Consider the following 23,481-nt stretch of genomic DNA (forward strand, 5'->3'; position numbering starts at 1 on the left):
GAGAAACACAATAATTGTTCTCTCTCCATTAGAAAGGAAAATTCTCGTGTCTGCTATCATGTGTAAGAAAATCTCGGAAAATTTACAAATAATTAATTTTGATGTCGAACATATGTACGTAATCTAAAAGCAAGTGTTGATTTATCTTCTGCAATAATTAATGGAAAACTGTGTTTTTTGGAAAAAATATTACTCTCTACCAATTTGAAGCTAAAGATTTATCATTTAATTCCATCATTTAATTTCATCTTCATTATTCTTCGTCGAATTAAAAATATTTGGTTGTTACTTTCTAACGACAAATTATAAATTTATTATACCGATAAGTAATAAATTTATTTATTTAAAAATAATAGAAAAATAAATAAAATTTAATAAATTAAATAAAATGTATTTATTTAAAAATAGTAGAAACACGAAAAATCTGATAGACGGAACATTTTAATGTTTTAGGAAGAATAACGCGTATTTTGCGAATTTTAAGTAGAATACATCACGCATAAATCGTACAAATAGAATCCGTAACGAAGAATCGTCCAAATTTTTTCCTATATCGCGTCGAAAGCATCTTTTTTACTTAAGAAACATTTTAAAAAACTGAGTTTAACCTAAACACCTATTTAAATATCTATAACAAAATAAATATATATATATATATATATATATATTTGTTATAGATATTTAAATATAAATATAATTTTATTTGAGAAACATTTTAAAAAACTGATTTAATATAATATATTTTACTTAAGAAACATTTTAAAAAACTGAGTTTAACCTAAATACCTATTTAAATATCTATAACAAAATAAATATATATATTTTTTGTTATAGATATTTAAATATAAATCTAATATATAATACAAATTATTATAAATATAATATAAATGTATATTTATAAATTTAAATATAAATATATATATATATATATATGTAAATTCCGTTGCGGAGAACCGCAAATTAAAACCCTGGCATCCATGGTTATTTCACAAAATACAGAAAGGAAGAGCGATTCTCCATACCGAGGATGGAAAGCGATATCAAATGCTAACACGGAAAGTGGAAATTCATATTTCTGCGGAGCGCAAATAAAAAGTTACCATCCCGCCGCGAGCTTTATTCTTTGCCGTAAGAGACGATCCCTTGTAAAGGAACAATGCCAGGAGGAAAGGAGTTGGGAGTCGCGTATGCTGCTCTGTATGTTCAAGGCGCGAGTACAGCGTCTCGTCGCGTCATCGCTCTTTATTTTTCCGATGGTTAGGCCAACGAGACGTGTGCGTGCATCGAAAGAACGCGATCGGACGGATATGTGAAAGTTGTCGCGCGAAGACACTCTCTTTTTGTTTGCTCCTTTAGCCGAAAAAACGAAACTTCGATCGGCCATTTGTAAAATCGCGGAGATAAACGAGATATTGGCGTGGTAACTCGACTTCTATTGCTTTTCTGATTCCGGAAGAGGGGAAGGGATCCAGAAATCCTTGGACCTTCAATTTAAAAAATATTGTTAATTAATAAATTTCTAATATTTACAATAATTCCAGAGGAACGACGTCGATTCGAATTCACAAAATTTTGATGATGATTTATCGATTATTATTTTCGTTCTGTAAATTTTTTCATCGAGATTGAAAAATAATGTAAATTTCATGAGAATGAGCGTCGAACTACTCTTTTCTGTATCTGAGTCGTTTTATCGTACACAAAATTGATTGTTCTTTTTCTTCCAAATTATACTCTTTTCATACTATCTTTTTTCAAAAATATCTTTACGTTCGTTACACTCAGGGTCGCTTTATTTCAGCGAGCTTTACGAAAAATCATTGAAAATATTGCCCATTGTAATGAAGAACGTTTGAACTATTGTAACTTTTGTACTAAAACTAAACTAAGATAATTTTATCGCTTGTCAAAGTTTAAGATTATTAGAAAAATATTGTTATTTCAAAATTATTGGACCGCTGGAAAGTGTAATTATTTGTCAGAATGATTGAAAATTGTGATATTTTGCAAATTGTCACGTTTAAGAATTTATAAAAATAATCTGTCATCTAGCAATTAGCGTTTGAATTTTAAAACGATTTAGAATGCATATTATTTATTATTACACGAATTGTACATATTTTCGTGCGACTGAGTATCTCTATTATTTTAACAACACTCTTCCTTCTCTGACACACGTGACACGCACGTACGTGGGCGCATACGTTCGCGTTAGAATCTGAATTTTACATTTCCGTCGCGGAGTAACCGGTGAAAAATGTGCATTATGCAATTTCCACGATTTCATTCAAGGGAAGAGAGGCAGGGGCGACAAGAGTCGAGTGTACAGTAAAACTAATTTTAACCAGGATTGTAAATGTAGTAGTAACAAGTGGTTACAGCCGGGAGCTGCAGCTGCGGAAAGTTATAATTTATAATGGAAACGATTACGAGACGAAGTTCGCCTGGCCCGAAGTGAAGCTTGGCCGCCGCGTTAAACCAGGCCGTGTTTCAATTTTTTAGAAATCTTCCAACACACCTCGGGCTGTTGAGACGTTCTCAAAGCGACCTTACCCGCCGCCAGTTCTTACAGAAAAGCTACGTCAGAGGGCAGCCTCAAGAACTGTGCTTGTTCTCCGTGGACATTCGTATATATACACAAGAAACGTTTCGTAATTCCATTTCTTCTTCTTCTTCTTTTTTTTTCTTATATTTTCCCTCGCGCGGTCTCTTCTGTTTCTTCTTTTACTACTTTGCAGACGACTTATGATTTAATAAGAAAAAAACACACGGTCGTCTCCCCCGTGGAGAACGATGTCCAGGAGTTCTGACGACCAACTTCATGGCCATGTGTTTTATGTAGTAGAATGGCTGGAAGTGGAATTATCGGGAACACTTAACGTGTCGTACGATTGTCATAATTATTACATTGATAAAATTGTACGAAGCCAATTTGTAGAAAAAATTTTTAACGCGATAAAAAATAAATTTTCTTTTCAAGTACTTTAATACTCGCGTTAATAAATAAGAACATGTAACGTTTATTTTCTCGCCTTAAAACGAACAATGAAATATTATTTATTTCACTTGAAAATATTTATTCTTACTTTCAGTCATTTAGTCTTACGTACAATTCTTACTTTCTCGTTTTTGCCTGCGTGCAAAATTTAACGTATCGAAATTCTAAATAGTACGTTCCTTTCCTAAATTAAAATTTATCTAGACAATCCAACAATCTGTATTAACTTGCAATCTTAGAAATCGAATATTTTCATCTAGACCTTTTGAGCATTAATCGTAATATTAGGAAACAATATTTCATATAATCTATAATATTAGTTTTAAAATTATAAAGTCTGTAATATTAGTTTTTAAATTAAGTTTAGAAAAAGTTAAAGTCTATAATATTAGTTTAAAATTATAAAGTCTATAATATTAGTTTTTAAATTAAGTTTAGAAAAAGTTAAAGTCTATAATATTAGTTTAAAATTATAAAGTCTATAATATTAGTTTTTAAATTAAGTTTAGAAAAAGTTAAAGTCTATAATATTAGTTTAAAATTATAAAGTCTATAATATTAGTTTTTAAATTATAAAACTAACATTAATATTAATATTATGTAACAATATTTCATATTATATATAATATTATTCTATACAATATATAATATTAGGAAACAGTTTCCTAATTGGAATATTATCTTAATATTACAATTATAATATCTTTTTGCAGAAGATATTATAATCTTATACACGTACATTGTACATTATACAAATAATTTGTTTATTACTATATAGAAATATTTTAGAATCGTAGAAACATATCAAATTACCTTGTCTTTCTGATTCAGAATTTATCCAACAATCTAACAATATTAAAAGTCGAATTTCTTTTTTACTTCGATGATTGTATTTCGACTTCTTCTTAAATGTTATCCACGACTATTATTTCATCATCGTAGAAAATGAAACGTTAGAGTATATGAGAGTATGTGTACAATATAAATCCAACGCGTTAGACGTTCGGTTTGCTAAGTTCAAAGTAATGCCTATCGCGATCTTCTCGTTCGAGTGCGTATCCACGTATAACACGAAATAAAGAGCATTTCGCCGTGAGGTTCGTGCAACGACAATCGGCACTGAACGTGTAACGAGCGGTACGCTCGCAATACGCTCTCGCAATTGCAGAAACTCGATGTCTGAGCTACATCCGTGAGGCTTTCTCCTCCAAGGGAGCCGTTTAATGCATCCCGAGAAAATCGTAATGGCGTCACGACGCTCATTTCGTTCCACTATGATTCACGCCAGCTGACGTTTCCACCATTTAACGTAAATTATTGCGTACAAATTGCTGCTCCCTCGTAAAGATCCACGTTCAACGAATCTACAACTTGGTTTCATACGTTCTTCCTTCTACCTCTTTTGCAGAAAAAAAAAGAACTAAAAGTATCGATGCTTTCACAATTTTTTTGACGAAGTTAGAAGAAAGTTGATCAAGGAACACTTGACGATTGTGCAAGTAAGGACAATCGGACATCTTTTGAACAAAATAACGTAGATGTTATTATACTAACGTGAAGAAAAATGTTAATAGATAAAGAAGGATATCAAATATCAGTATAAATAAATTAATATACAGGCAGAGATATTATTTCATTCAGCAGACTTTGTTATTTAGTAATATTTATTGATTTAGTAATATTTTTTGAAACAATTTCAAACAATTCGTTTCAAAAGTCTGAATTTTTATTAATTCTATTGGATCACATTCCATTATTTAACTGAATTCTATTAATAGTTGATTAAATTTTATTCATATTCTACCAATGGTCTGCCAATAGTGAAAATACTGGAGATTGTTCGCAGTAATAAATTTTACCACCGAACGTGAAACTTACAGCCTCCTTTCATTTTATCTCCAAGAAAAGAAAATTGAAACAGCGAAGCTAAGCTACCTTCCTGTTGCTACAGATTTTCCAGTAATAAAAATTAAACTTAATGACAAAGAGAAATGAATATTTACAATATTAATCGACAAAAGCCACCCTAAAACAAGTAAACAACTGTCGATACTATTTTTTACTTATCGCGCGCAGGCTTTCATTTTTGAAATTTGTATTTCGTCGAAATTGCGAATGATAAGAAGCTAAAGTTATCAACTTTTCGCGTTCTTTCTCTCTAACACGCGGCGAAGTGTTTCGCGCAATAAAATATAATTCGTACACTTGTACAACGTCCAGACGTTCTGCTCGATTTGATAATGAAAAAGAGAAAGAGGAAGATTACAGAGAGCGAGAGACATTGTGATTATCCCGCGGGAATCAATATGATTTTCGCGGGCCAACGGGTCCACGTCATGAAACGGAAAGAAATAACCCAGTCCTGTACATCCTGGGCGAATAGAAATGGGAAAGTCGAGAACGTCAGCGTCCCTTTTGCACAATCGAGATAATATCGTTCTTGAAATGTTGCAAGTCGAAGACGACAATGAATTTTTAATGCATAGACTCCCGCTCGAAAATTTAGAATGTGTTAAGATTTCAAACGGGGCCGCGTACTTCTGCGACACTCTATTCAGTATCTATATTTACTCTATTTATTTATAATATTTATGTCAATTTAATCCTCTAAAAAATTGTAAACAAACAACGACTTCAATCTTCTATTCAATATTTATATTTATCCTATTAATAATATTCATAATATTTGGAATAACAATTAATCTCTTCATAGTATTGAAATTTTAAACACTCTATAATTATAACTATATCGTTCTTATTTCGCAGAAACTGTTTCTTTCGTTCAAAAGGAATGCACTGAACTCGCGAAGAAGTGCACTGAAACATGCATGAAGTTAAATGGATAAATTCCCTTTCTGAATTCATGTTCATATCTTTCAATTTCTTAGCGAACGAGTGAATACTTCAGCAACAAACAATGAAACATTTACAACGGCAACGAAACAGACAAATTGTCAGATAAGCGAATGACAATCAGCGAGTAATAATAAATGTCGTATCGAAGATTCATGAAATTGTTCCATAGAACAGAAAGGACCGAACGTTTCGATCGAAGCTGATGTTTATTTATAGTATAATAAATATCCTCTTCTTTTGCTCGTGAATTATACTGATCGAATTCTATCTTCCCGTACGGATGTATCGAAACATTGGCATTTTGAACAGCTCAAGTCACAGGGCAAATCCCACGGCGCTGTTTAGTTGCTCTGTCATTCTGCTGTATATCTCAAAGCTGCAGGCGTGCGCTCTGCCCATAAAGGATCACTCGTGACGTCACTCGGAATACTACAATTTGCTTTGAACAGCCAATTAATCTTCAATATGGAACAATTCATGCCACGAGTCCCATCCTCTGTCAAGACTCTCGATCTCGCGCTGACTGTTACAAATCGACATCTAATTTTGTTGATCAACGACGAACAAACTTTTTTGCAATTGCTTTTGATGGAAGAATAGACGATCACTGTACCATAAATTATATAATGGAATATTTCGTAAATCAGAGCATATGAGCTGCTTCGAAGTTAAATTGGTGGACAACATTTTTTTTTTTTTTTTTTTTTTGTCAATTCTTCAATTTCATTTACGTAGAATGAACTGTACAAGTGACAATAGGAAATTGTAATTGATATAATTTTGTAAGAAAAGATAATAATGATCCATTTGGTCTCGTTTTATAGTGTGAAGCCACTAATTTAACAATCGTCAGTTTGCTGTTTTTTTTTTTTTTTTTTTTTTTTTGAAAATGATTTTACATCGTGCAGCGAATGAGAAAGAACTTTTTTTTTTCAAAATCCACCCGTATGAAATATTTTTCATAAATAAATCTATAAATCAGTGGTCCTGAAAATTGAAATTTTCTTCTTACAACAAGACCTTAAAAACTCACTGTACGATTCTTTTTTACCATTTTGTTAAATTTAAAGTAAACTTACTTCCGTGAGCTCATTCATGGTAAGAAGATGATGTGAATGATATTAAGTTTCAAAATAAATTTAACATTAGTACTATCGACGACTAAAATATGAAAATATAAAAATTTTTGTTCGTATATCATTTAAAATCTCTAAAAACGGGAAATTGCAAATTTTAATGATTGTAAGTCTGCTACTCTATTTTGGTAGTTCTGGTGTTAAAAACTCGTGTTTAAAACATCATCACGTTTCTATGCTTCTTCATTTATAGAATTTTGTATAGTTGATATATAGACTGCAGAATTTTATGTATTCGTAGAAAATTTGAAGACGCAGAAACGCAGAGAATACAAATATTATAAAAAAAAAATATATATATGTAAAATACCGAAATTAAAATATATTCGGTAGTGAGAACATCTAATTTCTACAATATTTTGGTAGCGAGAACAAATTTCCACCAACCTAAATTTCTACAATTCTAAAATTGTAAATTTCTGAAATTGTAAAATTGTAAAATTTAGAATTGTCTACAATTCTAAAATCCGCTACTCACGTACAACAATCGTCGATAATAAAGCGCAAAGTCTCCAGAAAAAAGAAATCTCAAATCTCTTCTCTAACACGCGTCATGGACTATTCTCCAATAAAACATCTCTCTCTCTCTCTCTCTCTCTCTCTCTCTTTCACAGCCTTTTCAAGGCAAGTAAGAAGCCAAAATTCCCAAGACTTTCTCGACATAACGCGACGTGACACGGCGCGTTGCATAAAATCGATTGTTCCTATTCTAAGCGAAGATAGACGGCCATCGGGCAAGAGAGAGAGAGACGAGTGGCTGAACCAAATCGAGAAAGAGCAACGAGAGAGAGAGAGAGAGAGAGAGACTGCTGCTGTTCTCGCCGTCGACTTCTGCCCGATAAGTTTTCCATAGGCACGTTTCACGGCCGCGGACAGGGATGAAAGAAGCCGGAACACCGTCGAAAACGTGAAAAGCGAGCCTGGCCAGCGAGGATCCACTCCTTGTCGACAACGAAAAGGAACCGGTGGGAATAATGGCGCTTCGTTTGAAAGATAGCAGAGGAGGAATATCCAAACGTCATTGTAACGACGAATATAATGGTATGGATACACGGGGTTGTAGTGTTCGCCAGAAAATAATGGCAACGCTATGCTAAGAGTTAGGGTGCGAGCAGATCGTTGGCTAGTGAGTTTCAGCTTGGTCTAAAATTGTCGATCTTTGGAGAATTTGAGAATTAGATTATGGTTATAATAGTGCAATGAAATGAGTTAGGAGAGAAGTGGGTATTTACTTTATATCATAAACTTTAAATATGTAATATTATATTATAATAATATATTATGATAATATATTATGATATTTTAATATTTTATTATGTCATAATTATTATATAATATTTATATTATAAATATATAATATGATATAAACGTTAAATAGAGAGTTCAATCAAGTCTCTGTTGAGCATCTACATTAATTTTGTCGACAAATTTCTCTTGTTCTAAGGGAAAAATTGAAAGAGAAGAGAGCCAATTGAGCAAGCTTTTAGAAACGAAAGAAAGGAAATTTTAGAAAAGAAAAAAATTGAATCTTTTGGGAAGAAAGGAAGAAAAAAAATTAAGAATGCCATTGGACTGACTAATTGTCAATATACCTATATAAATTTTACAATTTTATAAATATTACCTACCAATAATTTTATAAATATTAGTTACAAAATCACTAAATTACTAGTGGAAAATTTTTCAAAATGTTGAAGTCAAATAGTCTAAATTGAAAGTGTCATTAGACTGACCTATGCCAATATAAAATTTTAAGAAAAAATATTATCCACCAATCGGTAAATTACTAATGGAAAATTCTTCAAAAAATTGAAGTCAAAATTGAAAATGTCATTATAATTATCAATATATCAATTAGCAAATTACTAATGGAAACTTAAAAAAAGAAAGACTCAAGTTAAACAATCCAAATTGGAAATGTCATTATATTGATTATAATGATCTTTAAGAAGAAATACCTACCAATTGGTAAGTTACCAATGGAGAATTTAAAGGAACAGTTGAACTCAAAATAAGAAATAGTCCAAATTGAAAAATAGAAAAGACTAAACTGTTACCACGAATTTTTTTATTTGGCGTTGAAATTGAAAAATTATATTTCACCTGCAAAATGGCTGAAAATTATTTCTAGTGTAGCTAGTCATATAAAATAATTGAAAATTATAAATTTTAATCGCCAGTATTAATTGTTTTAACTGTGAAACAATTAAAAATCCAATTTTCCATGGGTACCGTACGTGGTTCCAGACGATTTGTTGGCATTGGGTGCTCACCTTGTGTACGCGACGAGCGTCGTAAATAATTTCCTTGTTACTAGAGGAGACCGGCAACAATGGAGCTTTCAGAGGGCCGAGCATCAGCCGAGAAGAGAGTCGATGGTGATTTATATGAGGCGAGCGTAGCCAGATGCAAGTATATTTTCCAACTCGAAGGAACTCGAGCGGGCTGTTTAACGCCTGCAACGCTGTTGCCTGAAATAAAAGAGGCTTTCTGGTAAGAAGGCCAGCCCTTTGTCTTTGCGCGTTCGACTTTCCGCGCCTTGTTTTCACTCGTGACACCTCCTTGCTCTGCGAGAGAATCCACGAGGGAAAGAACGAAGGATCAACTGCTCTTTCTTCTCTTCTTCTTCTTTTTTTTTTTTTCTTTTTCCTTTTTCTTTTTTTGTTGCGGAATCGAGACGGGGCGCTCTGAAAGAGTCGAGAGTGGCCGAGATTTAAAAGGTCTTGAAAACTCTTCGCGAGATTTTTGTGCTTCAGAATCTTTTGTGACTTTGGGCAAATGTCTTTTTACGGCTCGTTACGAAAATTGTGAGACTCGGTGATCTTCAACTTTTGCCACACTCCTCTTCTCTTTTCAGACGTTTATGTTCTTGACATTTAATGCAATTATATTAAAAGATTTTTTATATTAAATTTTGAAGGAAATATTCTAGACTTCTTTTCGTAAGGTTATCAGTTTTTGAAGATTCTTAAATTATATCAAGTGGAGCGTGGAAATTTGGGAATAATTTAAAAGCACATTCTAATTAAATTAGAACTCATCGCCAATTGCTTTCGTCGAATTTTACTGAAAATTTTCGTAAATTTTATTTTATTAATTTCGAATGTTATTGCGATCGTAAATTTTTATTAAATTGTTGAGGATTTCAAAGATTTTCCGGAGAAAAATGAACGAATAAGCCATATCTTCGTTGACGAAGGTTATTGAAACTCACGTTTCCAATATTGTTGGATCCTCGTAAATAGAGGAAACTCGTAAAATAAAATAAAATAAGATTTGTTTTATTGGAGGCCGTAGGATTTATAGTACGATTCAAATCAGATCAACCGAAGCATTGGGAAGTGGAATAAAATCACATTATTTCGTGAATAGTGAAATAACGGTTCTATACGATTACGTTTTGTCGCGCTGGCACAATAAATGATCGAAGAACGTAAAGAGAATTCTTCTAAAATTATTATTAAACAAGGTAACAAAAAATTTTTGCACCGAATGAAACGTAAAATGTACTCGATACAGTGCTAATGGAATACCGAGATATATTATACAACAGGTACAACTTTCACTTGAAAGTCTTAGAAAAATTTGTTTCGAAATTGAAGGAATGAAATTTTTTATACGACAGAGAATCTACAAATAACACAACTGCAATTAATATGTTGTTACATCAACTATTATATTATCTATAATTAATTATAATTATAATAATATTATATATTAATATATTTTATACGTACACTATATTATTTACTTTATTAATATTAAACATCAATTATTAACTATTATATTATTATGTATAATATAAATTAATATAAATATTAATAAAAATAATATAATGTATGTATTTTATATAATAATATAAATTAATATAAATGTTAATAAAAATAATACAATGTATGTATATATTATATATAATAAAATTGATATAAATGTTAATATAAATAAATAAAGTATACGTGCAATAGAAGAATCGTATATTATCTACAATAAATACTGAGCATTAAAAAATAAAAATTATCCCAAGGTAATTAGTGTCAAACGACAGTATCAAAACTTCGAACTATTAACAATACTTGCATCAGCCATTCTTATGCTTGTACGCTTAACAAACAAGTATATCTACTGTACGTAACGTGTGTACATATAACAAGCAATTAGGCTTAGAAGAATATCGACATGTGTATCGAAAGTAAGGGAAGTTTACGAGCATATTACCCCATCACGGTACATCGATTCCTCGAGAGCAGAGTTCGCGAAGTTGGAAATTCTAGATGGTCTTATTCGACCATCGGTGTTTGCTGTTAGAAAGTCGATCTGGCTGCACTTGCTTTCTCGCAACATACGGTAACCAATACACGCATTATCATGCGACATTAGGTTGCAGTCGCAGTTACCGGAAGGTTCGTTTGTCCTCCAAAGAGAAACGGATGCCAGGAATACCACGACCGCGTTTGGCTTCGGTAGCTTTTAACGAAGCTTCCGCCCCAGTCCCTCGAGAGTTTCGGTGATATTTCGCCTCCTGATCAGCTCTGGTTCTCATTATTAATGTCATTACTGTCCCCTTGGCCGTAATTGACGATCCAACAATCCTCCAAATTCCTCCCAAGACAATTTACGATGAATTTTGGCAATTAACGGATATTTATGTAAATGCGAATATTTATGTAAATTTTAAATGCTACAAGAAAACGTAACTTGAAGGAATCGAAGACCGCGTCAGTAAAGATTCCTTTTGTGACTGTCTTCGCTCTTCGAGTTGCAGTTGTAATTCGTTCAATTTTATAAATTTAAATTCATAAAGACCACGTCGAAAGCTAATACGATCACGAAGGATCTCTTTGTGAGTCGATTCTTTGACTCCCTAAAGAGCATAGACCAGTTGAATTCGCAGATAAGATGACATAAATACACGGAAGAATCTTCGGATATCAAAGTACGGATAAATGTAAAAGAATGCAAAATTTGCTTTTTCCAAAATTCTTGCCTATTTGTGATCAGGGATTTGCCAATGTTAACAAAATTTTTTCTTCGTCTAATTTTCAGATTCGATGGAGATACTTTTGAAACAACTCATCATCGGAGGCAGTTTGAATCGAAACAATGATATTTCATGCTAGGATATATCGTGTACATGTTACGTATGTATAAATTGAATTGTTAATATTATTTCTTGCGTGCAGTTCAAAATTTTGAATAGTTTTGAACCATCTTCCATCCCAATTTCGATCCTAAATGCTTCAGATATCCTCGAAATTCATTCAGATTTCCCAATCTTCTTCCAAATTTCCAGATACCCAAGGAAACAAGAATCTCTTTCCTTTTTATTATGATTTTTTTCCTTCGGGATCCATCTCTTGCGTGCCTCCAACGATTACATAAAACAGAAAAAAAGAAAAAAAAAAACACTACTTCTTGCAACTCAAAATTTCGAATGCCTTCGAACCCCAATCGCTTCAGATAATATGAAATTTCTTCGAAAATTCATTCAAATCCCCCGATCTTAACCATCGTCCGACAAATCTCCAGATACCAGAGAAAACAAGAAATCTCTCCTCCCCTTTTTATCATGCGTCTTTCTTTCACGATCCACCTCCTACGTACCTCCAACGATTACATAAAAAAAAGGAAAAAGAAAGAACTCCCAAGAGAATCGTTTCATTCATCGACCTTAATCCAGAGATGGGAGAACGTAGTCGCTCGCTACCCCCTTGCTTTCCCAGCCGTGCTCGACAAAGTGATCTTACCAGAAGGCCTTACCTCTCTCTAAATGTCGACGCGAACGTCGTCTCTCCCTCGCGGTAAAGTCCTTAAATCCCTCGATATCGGTGTTTGCGCAGCGCTGCCGGCACCGCCCGATGTCGTTTCATTATTTCCGTTCCTTTGAAATAACTGGGCCAGTAACGCGACCCTACCCCTCTCACCCCCCCCCCCCACTTTTCGACTATTACTCGAAGGGTCTGGCGTTACCTTCGCGTGGTGTAGCGGCGGTGGTGACGACGGTGGTCGTCTTACCTCGTCGAAGCCATCGAGTTAAGCCGCTCTTAAGTCTCCACCGAGCGTCTACGATCGTTGCGGGATTTCAGCTTTAGTGAAATTTTAAGCTTCGAAGCCGCGCGGATAAGAGCAACGATTGCGCCCGCGGGAAGAGGCGGCAGCCGCTCCCCCACTCCCACCCCTCCGTCTCTGTTTCCTGTTTCTGTCGTCGTTCACCTCTTTCTCCTTACGTGGTTCTCTTTGTTCCGTACTCGTCCCGTTCCCCTTTCTATACGGCTTCACCGCCACAGTCGCGACTGTTCCTTTTGCTTCATTTTCTACGTCCGCGGCGTCTTTCTGCGAATTTTGACAATCCCTCGGAACGCCTCGTTGCCTGTTCTTCCCTTTTCTACCCCCCCCCTCTTTTTCTATGGTTTCTACCCCCTGATCATTTTTCTGTTACACTCTGACTTGCGCGCGTGTCTTTCTTGGAAATCGAGGAAATTCCTCGAAACGCTTTCTCCTCGTCTCGTTCTCTCTGTCTTCTTCTTTCCTACGCGTGACACTGTGTCTCTTTGCTTTGTCTCTATGGTTTCCTCGTACGTTTCCAGTTCTTCCTCCGGTCGTTCGCGGAATTTTGAAGAATTCCACGAAACGATACGACGCGATCTCTCTCAGCCGTGACTCGTTTCTGCGTATGGTTTCACCCCTGATCGTTCCTCTTCCATGTGTGACGATATTTTCCTTGAAATTTCGAGAATCTATTTTCCATCCTTGGAAAGGAAAGCTCTCTTTTCCTTCCTTTTCATTTCTACACGCGACACGGTCCCTTTGCTCTGATTCTCGTCGTGTTCCTCCATGATTTCCATTCTCTCTCAACTCGTTCGAGTAGCGAATTTCAAAAACTCCACGATACACTTTATTCTCCATCTTTAGGAAAGAAGTCTCTGTATTTTCTCGTTTACATTCTTTCACGCAATATGATCCCTTTCTCCCGATTCGTCGTTCTTTTCTATGGTTTCTATTTTTTTTTTTTTTTTTTTCAGTCGCCCGCATGAAATTTCGAAAAATTTCTCGAAACGTTTCATTTCCTTTATAACTGAATATATATATATATATATTATAACTGAATATATATATATATATATATATATATATATATATATATATTTAGATTATTTACTTTCGAGATAATTAAAATTATTAAAATAAATTAATTAACCCGGATACAAAAGGTACAGAATAAATTTTACTTATTTATTTTTAAAAATTCATTTTCATTACTTTAAACTATTAATAATATTATTAATTTTTTAATTATTACTTAAATATATTTTTATCATAAAACTTTAATTATATTATATTAATTTAAAATTATATATATATATATATAAATAAATAAATTTATATTTTAAAATTTCCATTGTGTTACAATCAGAAATTAATTTCTATTCGTTTCACTGTATTTTGTTATTATTATATTGTATTTTATATAAATTATATATTATTTTATTATAAACATTTAATTAACGAATTAATTATAATTCAAGACTCTTTGTTTCCTGTAATATTTAAAATATTTCACGGATGTACATAAACTTACGTGACTGACTACAAATTGACGAATCAATGACTATATTTCAGGTGTCACGTAAAATTTTCGTGCAAATTTCGCAAAGGTAAATCGTCTCTGTTTGACTACTACATTTAATCATTTAAAATAAGTAGTTATAGTTAATAATTCATTAAGTAATCATAATTCGTGACTAACCAATCAAAAACTTTTGACTATTTAATTACGACCAGACTGTCGATTTTTATGCAATTATTAGAAATTTCAAGATACAAAAAGTACAGTTATGTTCGTTGTAATATTTGAAGAATGAGATCTCCATTTAGATTCTATTTTTTTAATGAAATACACGAAAATTTAAATTTTCGTTCTAGTCATGACCAGCGACCAATTAGATTATTAATCATTTTTAGTTGTTATGTTGAATCATCCTCTGGATTTTACAAAAATGCCTGTATAAATTTCCATGCTCGCAGCAAACTACAAAATGTTATATTTCGACGGTGAACGAGGCACGAGCAAACAAATTTGTGTTATACATCGACAGAGAGAAACCAATATCTATTTGAAAAGCTACACTTCGTTATATGAGAATACGAGCTTTACTTTTATACGAGCATAGTTATACGACACTAGTGGGAAAATATTAGCCAGCTTGTTTGTTCGAGTGTTATTTATTTATCTCCTCTGACGTTGAAAACCGAATTTTTGATTTAGTCTTACGCATGTGTCAAACTTTTCCACGTCTTTATTTTCTTTTTTTTTTCTTTTTTTCTTTTTCTTTTGAGAATTTATAAAATTTATAAATTATACCTGCAATTTCATACTGTTGAAAAATTTAACCTTTCTATAGTTAAAACACTAGAACTACGTGAAACGTAATTATTTTTTATCCCGCGCTCAAAGTTGCAAATTTATATAACATCGTTAACAATACTAAACGATTGAGTATAAAAATCAATTAAAGGTATATTGAAATTATTCAAGCTACATTGGACTAAGGCCATATTTAAAACGGAAAATGCAATTTATTTTCGTAAAACAATTCATTTTTAACAGCAGCTTCATGGATTCGCGCGGCGACAGAAAAATAACGATATAATAAAAGTCTTTGGTAATTTGATTAACCGAGGACAATTCTATTTCTACTTTAATTGAGATATTTGTAGAGAAGTAAAATTGCGGGAAATGGAGAAAAATAAAATTCGTGAAACTATAAGAGATTTTTTGTATTATTTTATCATCGCTGTTGGCCAAGGCACGTGTTATGTCAAGTAAATGAAATATGACAATGTTCTCCAAAAATAACTCGAACACGTTTCCGTCTGATGTGAATAATAATTAACGATTACTTTCAATCATTCAAAAAAATCTGCAACTAAATTTTTTACACTGCGTTGATATTGTTGTCATCAAATTTTATATCAACGCATTTAAAAGACGCAGAAAAATGCATGAAATCATATTTCTGAATTTGATAAAATCGAAAGCTTCGCGATGTCTGATGTAATTTCACATTCTAGGATTAAGTTAGATGCCTGAAAGTTTTTTTAGTTCTTTCTGAAAAGATATTTAATCGTAACCGTCATAATAAAAATTGTGCTGATATTTAAATATGTCAAATTTTATGTCAGACTGCGTTTTCTTTGGATAAATTTAATATAAAATTCAATCAATTGACTCTAATTCATATTTTTATCCATTCATGAGAAGTCAGAAAATTTACACGATATCTCGGCTAAAGGCCATCTAAATATCTTTTTCTTATTTTTTATGACATGAAATATGTTCATAGCACAGAATATCCTGAAAAACAAATTTTCTTTATCATTTCTTCTAGGAAACGCGTATCTTTTTCTATTATGTCTTGCGGGTGAAAAATAAAAATACATTTAGATATACTTGAATCCTGACTTTCGGCTGACTTTGAAAGTAACTTTAAAATAATATAATGAAATTACTACAGTTTATTATTTATGTTGATAAACGTTCAAATTGTTATAAAATACGAACAAAATATTAAAGTATATTAAAATAAAATCTACATATTACAGAGACATCATATGTACTTACTTTTATAATATATCGTATTTCCATTCCTCCAATTGCACGTACACGAAATTAAAACGGACCTTACAAAAATCCGCCGCCAATTTACAATCTTAATTTCGATCTCGTATCTCTGCAATGAAGGTCCCAACTTCGACAACAGCTCACTGAGATCGGAAGTGAAACCCCTCGCGCGCAGCCGAACGTTAACCCTCTCAACCCCGAAAAGTAGCCTAATTAATTCTCGACGTTGGCTGATCGCGGGTTATTAAATTCGATCGATGAGTCAACGAGGCCGCAAGCAGCAGCGAGCCAAGAATCTGGAGCGGTGGTTCCGGTGTAATAGGAGGCGACCGCGAAGTGTACGAGAGACGGGTGGCGGTGCACGGTAGCAGTAACGACGAGGATAACAATGGTCGGCTATTATGCAGAACCTTCTCGTTTTCTATGCTCCGGTTCTTCACAATACGCGGCCCCCGTCCACCGCGGCCGAGACTTAAGCGTGTATGTAAACGATTCCTAATTATCGGTACCGACGACATGGCCCACGGGCCGAGGTACAATCTCCTAGAGGACCGTCCTCACGGCCAACGAATCGCCGAGGAACACGCGAGCACCTTGTACAAGAGTGAAGTATCTTGAAAATTACCATTATCGACAGCTGTATTCGTATAGTTCGGAAGAACCAAGAGAGAGAAAGAGAGAGAGAGATAGATAGATAGAAGAGTAAAAATTGGTTGTAACCGAGGTAATTAAGAAAAAAAGAAATTGATGGCAATTTCGTGATTGCTCGAATTTCATCATCGTCTGTGGAATGATTCTTGCCGGTTACAAGCAAGGCACACAAATATTTGCCGAACCGAGTAATTCTCCTTAATCGATCGAGCCGGATCGAATTGCTAACCTCTATATTTGCCACTGCCGTTGTTGTGGCAACACTGGCCCCTGTTAAGTAAATACGCCGTTGCAAGGACAGACGAATTAATAAAGAATTAGAAGTGGAAACTAATGTTTGCTGGGGTGTTTGGCAGGGTGGAACCGTCAATTGAATTGTTTTCATTTAATTGGCGACCAGCTTAGAAGTCTTGGAATTATACTTGTTGGAATTTGTGAATGGTATTAAATAAAAAATGTGCCGAAACTTTGAGTGTTTAGTTTGTTCGATATTAATAATTAATTTTCTTATTAAAGATTCAAAGAAGATTGTTTATTACAACATAGATATTGAATAAATTTATGTTTAAAAATGAACGTATTTTTAATTTGTCATATACTCTTCATTGAATATTAAAATTTAGATAATTTTAGAACTTTTGATAATTTTAGTAAGCACTCAAAGAATTGAGACAACGACAGTGTATACCACAATGGCATGGTTCTTAGCTTGACACCGTTTTCCCTAAAGATTCATTTTTGAAAAAACGAAGAAAAAACATGAAACACGAAATCTTTGGAGAACAAAGAATATTTAGTGTAGAAACTTTAAATAAATATCAATGATTGAAATGACCACGCGCGAAGCCCATCCTAATATTATCTATTCTTTATCGTAAGTCTAAATTCTTATATCCTAACAGTTTTAATATTGAATGATCATTCGATGATTCTAAGATATTAAAAATGTTCTCTTAAAAATGGAACTGCGAGAATATATATATATAATATTGTGTTTTTATCTCAGCGTAATTATTAAACAATCAAAGAAGCTAAACGACTCACAGATCGTTGAAGTGGACAATAAGATTCGATTGCTTTGAACTTAATTATATTTGCTTCTCATTGCGATTGATTCTTCAACTTCCTATTAAAATATAACATTTTCCTTCGAAATATACTTGTTTATTAATCGAAAAATCTACGCGATCTCAATTAATATTCCACAATAAGCGTCAAATAAAATTATCAATTCAATTTTTTAAGAATTTTTAAATTTCATCAATTTTCTCAAATTTCAATCTATTATATTATATTACCTATTATATATTATATTATATTATATTATCTATTATATTGTATTATATTATATTATATTACCTATTATATTATATTATATTATATTATATTATCGATTCATCGAAATTGACAGAAAGTTTTTAAGATTTTTAACAAAAATCGCAATTTGCAGTCTGAAAAATTTCAAAATCCGTAACTTCGAAGGACATTGACGATAGTAGCAGTTCGCTGGATCGTGTCTCGATGATTCAATGTCTCGAATTACACAACTTAATCAACGACGCGATGACAGCGGCAACAGCGAGCACAAAGTACAACAAGTCGGTGCTGGTCAGACGGAGCGTCGAATATTACAGCGTGGCGTCGTCTCTACGCGAGCGTAATGGAACGCGGCTACATGGAAAGCTTATTTGGTAGTTCGGTGTTCACGGCGATTCATCGCTTGTGCACGCCTCGCTTCGGAATATTGCACGGCAGAAACACGCCGATTGGTGGCTGGGAATTAGTCAGAGGCCACACGTGGATAGCTCCGGCGCGCACACGTGCACGCTGGCTGTTACGATTTCGTCGGCGCCTGCTTTGCAACCGGAAACGTGCCGGCACTGTCATTGTTGAGATCAGTTCAGACGTTGGTTAATCGTGCTACGTGTTCTCGCGCAGATTAACGTAAGGTCCCGGTTCCCGTGGAAATATCGGCGGGAGCAGCAGAGATCGATCGATGCGTTTCAGTCATCTTAATACAGCTTAATACTGACACGATATGGTGAGAAATTGTAACTCTCTCTCTCTCTCTCTCTCTCTGTCATGTATATTCAGATCAATATTTATTATAATTTTGAGAGATATAAATTGCCAATTAATCAGTGGTCAAAGATAAAAATTCATATTCGAATTGTGTATAATTATGTATACTTTTACGAGAGGCTCATAAAATAGTGAATTTTTGTGAATTGATGATTATAATAAATTCAAGTAATTCCAAAGTAATTTGTCCTTCATGAATTTATTTATTTTTGATGTCGTATCTACAATTAGTATATCATGAATTTATTTATTTTCCATGCGTACCTACAATTAGTATACTGATTTTATGATAAAATTAGACACACAGATTATATTTTAGAATAATAAATGTTGAACTTTTTATATTTTAGAAGGAGTTGGACAATGGGTGAATATTAATTTTCCACTAAGAACGTTTGATGAAATATATTCATTTAATCCAAAAATATACACCTAAATAAAATAAAATTCATAGTTTTTTTTCTAAAATATCACGTCTATTTTTGTTAAATAGAATACCAAATAATTTGACAATTAAACTGAAAATAAAATCGAGATTCTGTAAATTTTTAATATTTCATAAAATACATTTATTTGGTCTAAATTTGTACAAAAATGAGATTTATAATATCTTTCCATTTTTAGTTGAATAAAATACGACAGATAGTAACAAAAATAATTTAACACGTGAAAATGAAAACGAGAGAGTCTTAAGTAATATATACCTATTATTTTGCCATCATTTACACTCAATTTTCATTAATTTAAATACGAAGAACGCGGTGCAATTATAAGATTGTTTATGGTTCCCAGAGTGGAAAATTATTTCACCTGCTTTTAGTACATCTATTTGATAAGGCCGCATACATATGTATATTCACGCGAAGGAACTGAACATAAATTTTCGAAAGTAGAGTCATCCGTTACAAGTCAGACGTACTTCCTCGCAAATAATAATCACTATCATCGCTCACACTCTACCATATGCGACACGATATAGTGCTCGTACTTTATCTAGCTCCTGTCAAATTTACACAATTCAACCAGCGAAATACGGCAACTGCGTAATGCAGTGCAATTCAATTACCACCGCGGTGAAATTTACAAACCGTGTCTGCTCTGAAAAGTAAATATAATGAAAAGAAACAAAGGCGCTCTCGAATTTCCTCGAATTTATTCAAAAACAAGTTTTCTGCTACTTGTTGTGCGAATGTTTCGAGAATTTCAAGAGTACTATATTTTGGAATTTCTATTAATTTTTAATAGCTTCCTTTAAGAGCAGTTTTGTTCAAATATTGTATTAAGAGAAAGTATGTTTAAAAACATTGTACGCTGATGTTGCCAGGAAATTTGACAAACAACTGGTTAATTAATTTGGCTAAAACTAAAGAATCAGAAATTTTCATAATTTATCTAACTCTTCATAATTCTAACTTCTGAAATTATTAATTTCAGTAATTCATGAATTCTAAATAACGATACTAAATAACGTTAAAATATATACCTCTGAAAATTAATCGTTCATCCGAGTAATAAAATGCTAATTTCCTTAGTGATCAGTAAAGAGCTAATTTTATTTTAATACAATAATTCTAAACAACAATTGTTGTAAGAGAAAATATGTTTGAAAACATTGTACGTTTATCTTGCCAGGAAATTTAACAAATCTTTGCTTAAAACGACTAAAGAATGAGAAATTTTCATAATTTATCTAAATCTTTATACATCTAACTTCTGATTTGATTAATTTCAATAATTCACGAAATCTACCAGTTAATCTTATAATTTCGATACACTGAATTCAATTCGCGCAACAATTCAGATACTAAGTAACGTTAAAATATATACCACTGAAAATTAATCATTTGTCCAAATAAAAATAATAATAAAATAAAAAAATAAATAATATTAATAAAAAAACACCAGTTTCCTTAGCGATCGATAAAGACCTAATTTTATTTTAATAGAATAATTATAAACAATCGTCACTTCCTTCCTCTCCTGAATACATTTCGGAGACCATTTTGTTTGCCGAGGAATCGTTAAAAACGCCTAATTGCAGGTGACCAAGGACACGCTACTGCGCCGTATTAAATCAATATTTCCCATAACTCGTTGGTTCGCGCTGTCGTGTCGCACGCGAAGAAAATCGATTCGCCATCGAGAGAAACTTTCGAGCCGAACTAAATCCCAGCGAGAATTCCCCGCTTCGAACCGCGGACAATAAAAAAAAAAAAGAAAAAAAAGAAAAAAAAAGGAAAGAATGAACCGCGCACGATGAAAAGGAACCGGATACCGGACCGCGTCGGAAAATTTGTTTTCCATTGGAACTGCGTTTAACGTTGCTGCTCTGTCGTGTCACGCGTTCGCAGAGCGATTAAATTAAAATCCAATTCGAAACAATGGGTGTCTCAATCGAAGCCACCGAAACAGGACGATCGTTGAAGAGACAAAGCGATCGAGTCGCTATTTTTTTTTTTTTTTTTTTTTTTCCATCCATATTCGGGACGGAAAAAACGACGATCGTTCGTTTAGCTCTCTAGAAACGTTGTTTCGACGATGACACTTGGAACGTTTCGGTCACGTCCCGGTTTTAATCATCCGACAGATTTTTTCCTCTTTCTTTCCTAGCCGATTTCGAAAGTTTGCTCTCAACCGTGTATAGATGCTCCATCGTCGGAAGCGATTGCAAAAGTCACTGTCGATACTGCGATCGGAAAAATTGACCAGCCTTTATGGCTCTCGGAATCTGTTTGGATTCGAGTGGTTCTTCTTGTTCGAAAAGTTCTAGTTATTTTTGATCGAAGGTAACTTTCGCTGGATCTTACTAACGGAAGCGCGACTACTTTGGATCACTTGGATTTTCCTAACGTATTTTTCATGTTCTTATATATATATTTGTTGGCTATGCTATTTTATTGTTGAACTTAATGATCTCTAATGATTTCAGTTTCATGCAACTCTTTCATTTCGTTTAATGTTTCATGATTTACCAGGTGTCAAGCTTATATTTTGTATTAGAAAAATATGTAATAAATTGAGATAGATGTAGATTTTTACGCATTTATGCGAAATTTGGAAGTGCACAAAATTGTACAAAATTCACGTAATATGAAAAAAAGTACAACGCTTCTCATAATATTTACCACAAAACAATTTTGACACTCTGATTTTTTAATTATATGACCTCTAGGTACATGAAAATATGAATTTTTGCAGTTTAATAATTAAAAAAAATGTTCTACAGCTACATATGAATTAACTGGAGAGTTATCTTATCACCTCGAGTTTCACGACCCCAACAGAAGCATAAGAATCTACGATCCAAATTACCAATCCAAAAAATATTTAATCGAAGTGTATTCCACAGAACACTTAGTCAAACGTTCCAAAAAATATTAAAAAATATTAATCCTAAAAAGGAGAAAAAAATATTAATAAATATTAAAATATTAATATTAAAAAATATTAATCCTAAAAAGGAATTTTAAGAAGGCTATAATAATTTTCCAGCAACCTGCCGACCAGTCGAACGGCAGAATCAATCAGAGGAAGGAACATCGTCGCCCGATAACTTGGAAAACCATCTCACCTCTCGAGCACGAACATTTTCGTCGATCGCCAATCTCGATTCGCGTTCAGATTGAATTTATCGACTTCCAGGATCAAGTCTTTCGTTCACCAATCCCAGTAGACTCCCCTGTAACTCGTCTGTTTTCCAAAAGAATTTCTCGCGTTCGAGTTGCCTCTATTTTCGACTTTCGACTGGTCGGGATTGTCGAGACGCCAACGTCGCCGTCGAGTCGACCATCTTTACAAGAACGCCTCGACGAGCTTTGCAAGCTCCTGGTATCTTTGACTTTCCGCCCTCGTGAAATTTTTCCTCTCTTCCCCGTTCGTTTTTAATTTCTTGTCTCGCTTTAATTTCCTCGTTTCATGGCCCTCTGTTACCTCGGTGTCTTGAATGACGATTGCCGGGGTTCCTGAAACGATCCCGGCCCGCGACTCGAGCACCCCTTTCATCAGTTTCGTTCGTTTTCCTTTGCCACCTGCCCTTCAATTTCGCTTCTGTTGCCAGCCATTCGTACACTGTTGACACTTTGTCGCGCAAACGTGGATGCAGGGTTGTTGGGGATGATTTTTCTCCTTCATGTTATTTA

General features: G+C 33.5%; 1 protein-coding gene across 1 annotated transcript in view; it reads left to right on the plus strand.

Annotated features, from left to right (window-relative positions):
• The window catches only part of LOC122537129, a 191,517-nt gene extending 168,630 nt beyond the window's left edge, over positions 1 to 22,887 (plus strand). Inside the window, exons 6-7 of the mRNA XM_043670102.1 lie at positions 12,034 to 12,128; positions 22,835 to 22,887. Of these exons, the coding sequence (XP_043526037.1) occupies positions 12,034 to 12,107 (74 nt within the window). The 3' untranslated portion in view covers positions 12,108 to 12,128; positions 22,835 to 22,887. The remainder of the gene's footprint in view (positions 1 to 12,033; positions 12,129 to 22,834) is intronic.
• The last annotated feature ends 594 nt before the right edge of the window (positions 22,888 to 23,481 follow it).

Source organism: Frieseomelitta varia, unplaced genomic scaffold (genome assembly GCF_011392965.1).
Source record: "Frieseomelitta varia isolate USP_RPSP 00005682 unplaced genomic scaffold, Fvar_1.2 scaffold_887, whole genome shotgun sequence".
NCBI classification, from domain to species: Eukaryota; Metazoa; Arthropoda; class Insecta; order Hymenoptera; family Apidae; genus Frieseomelitta; species Frieseomelitta varia.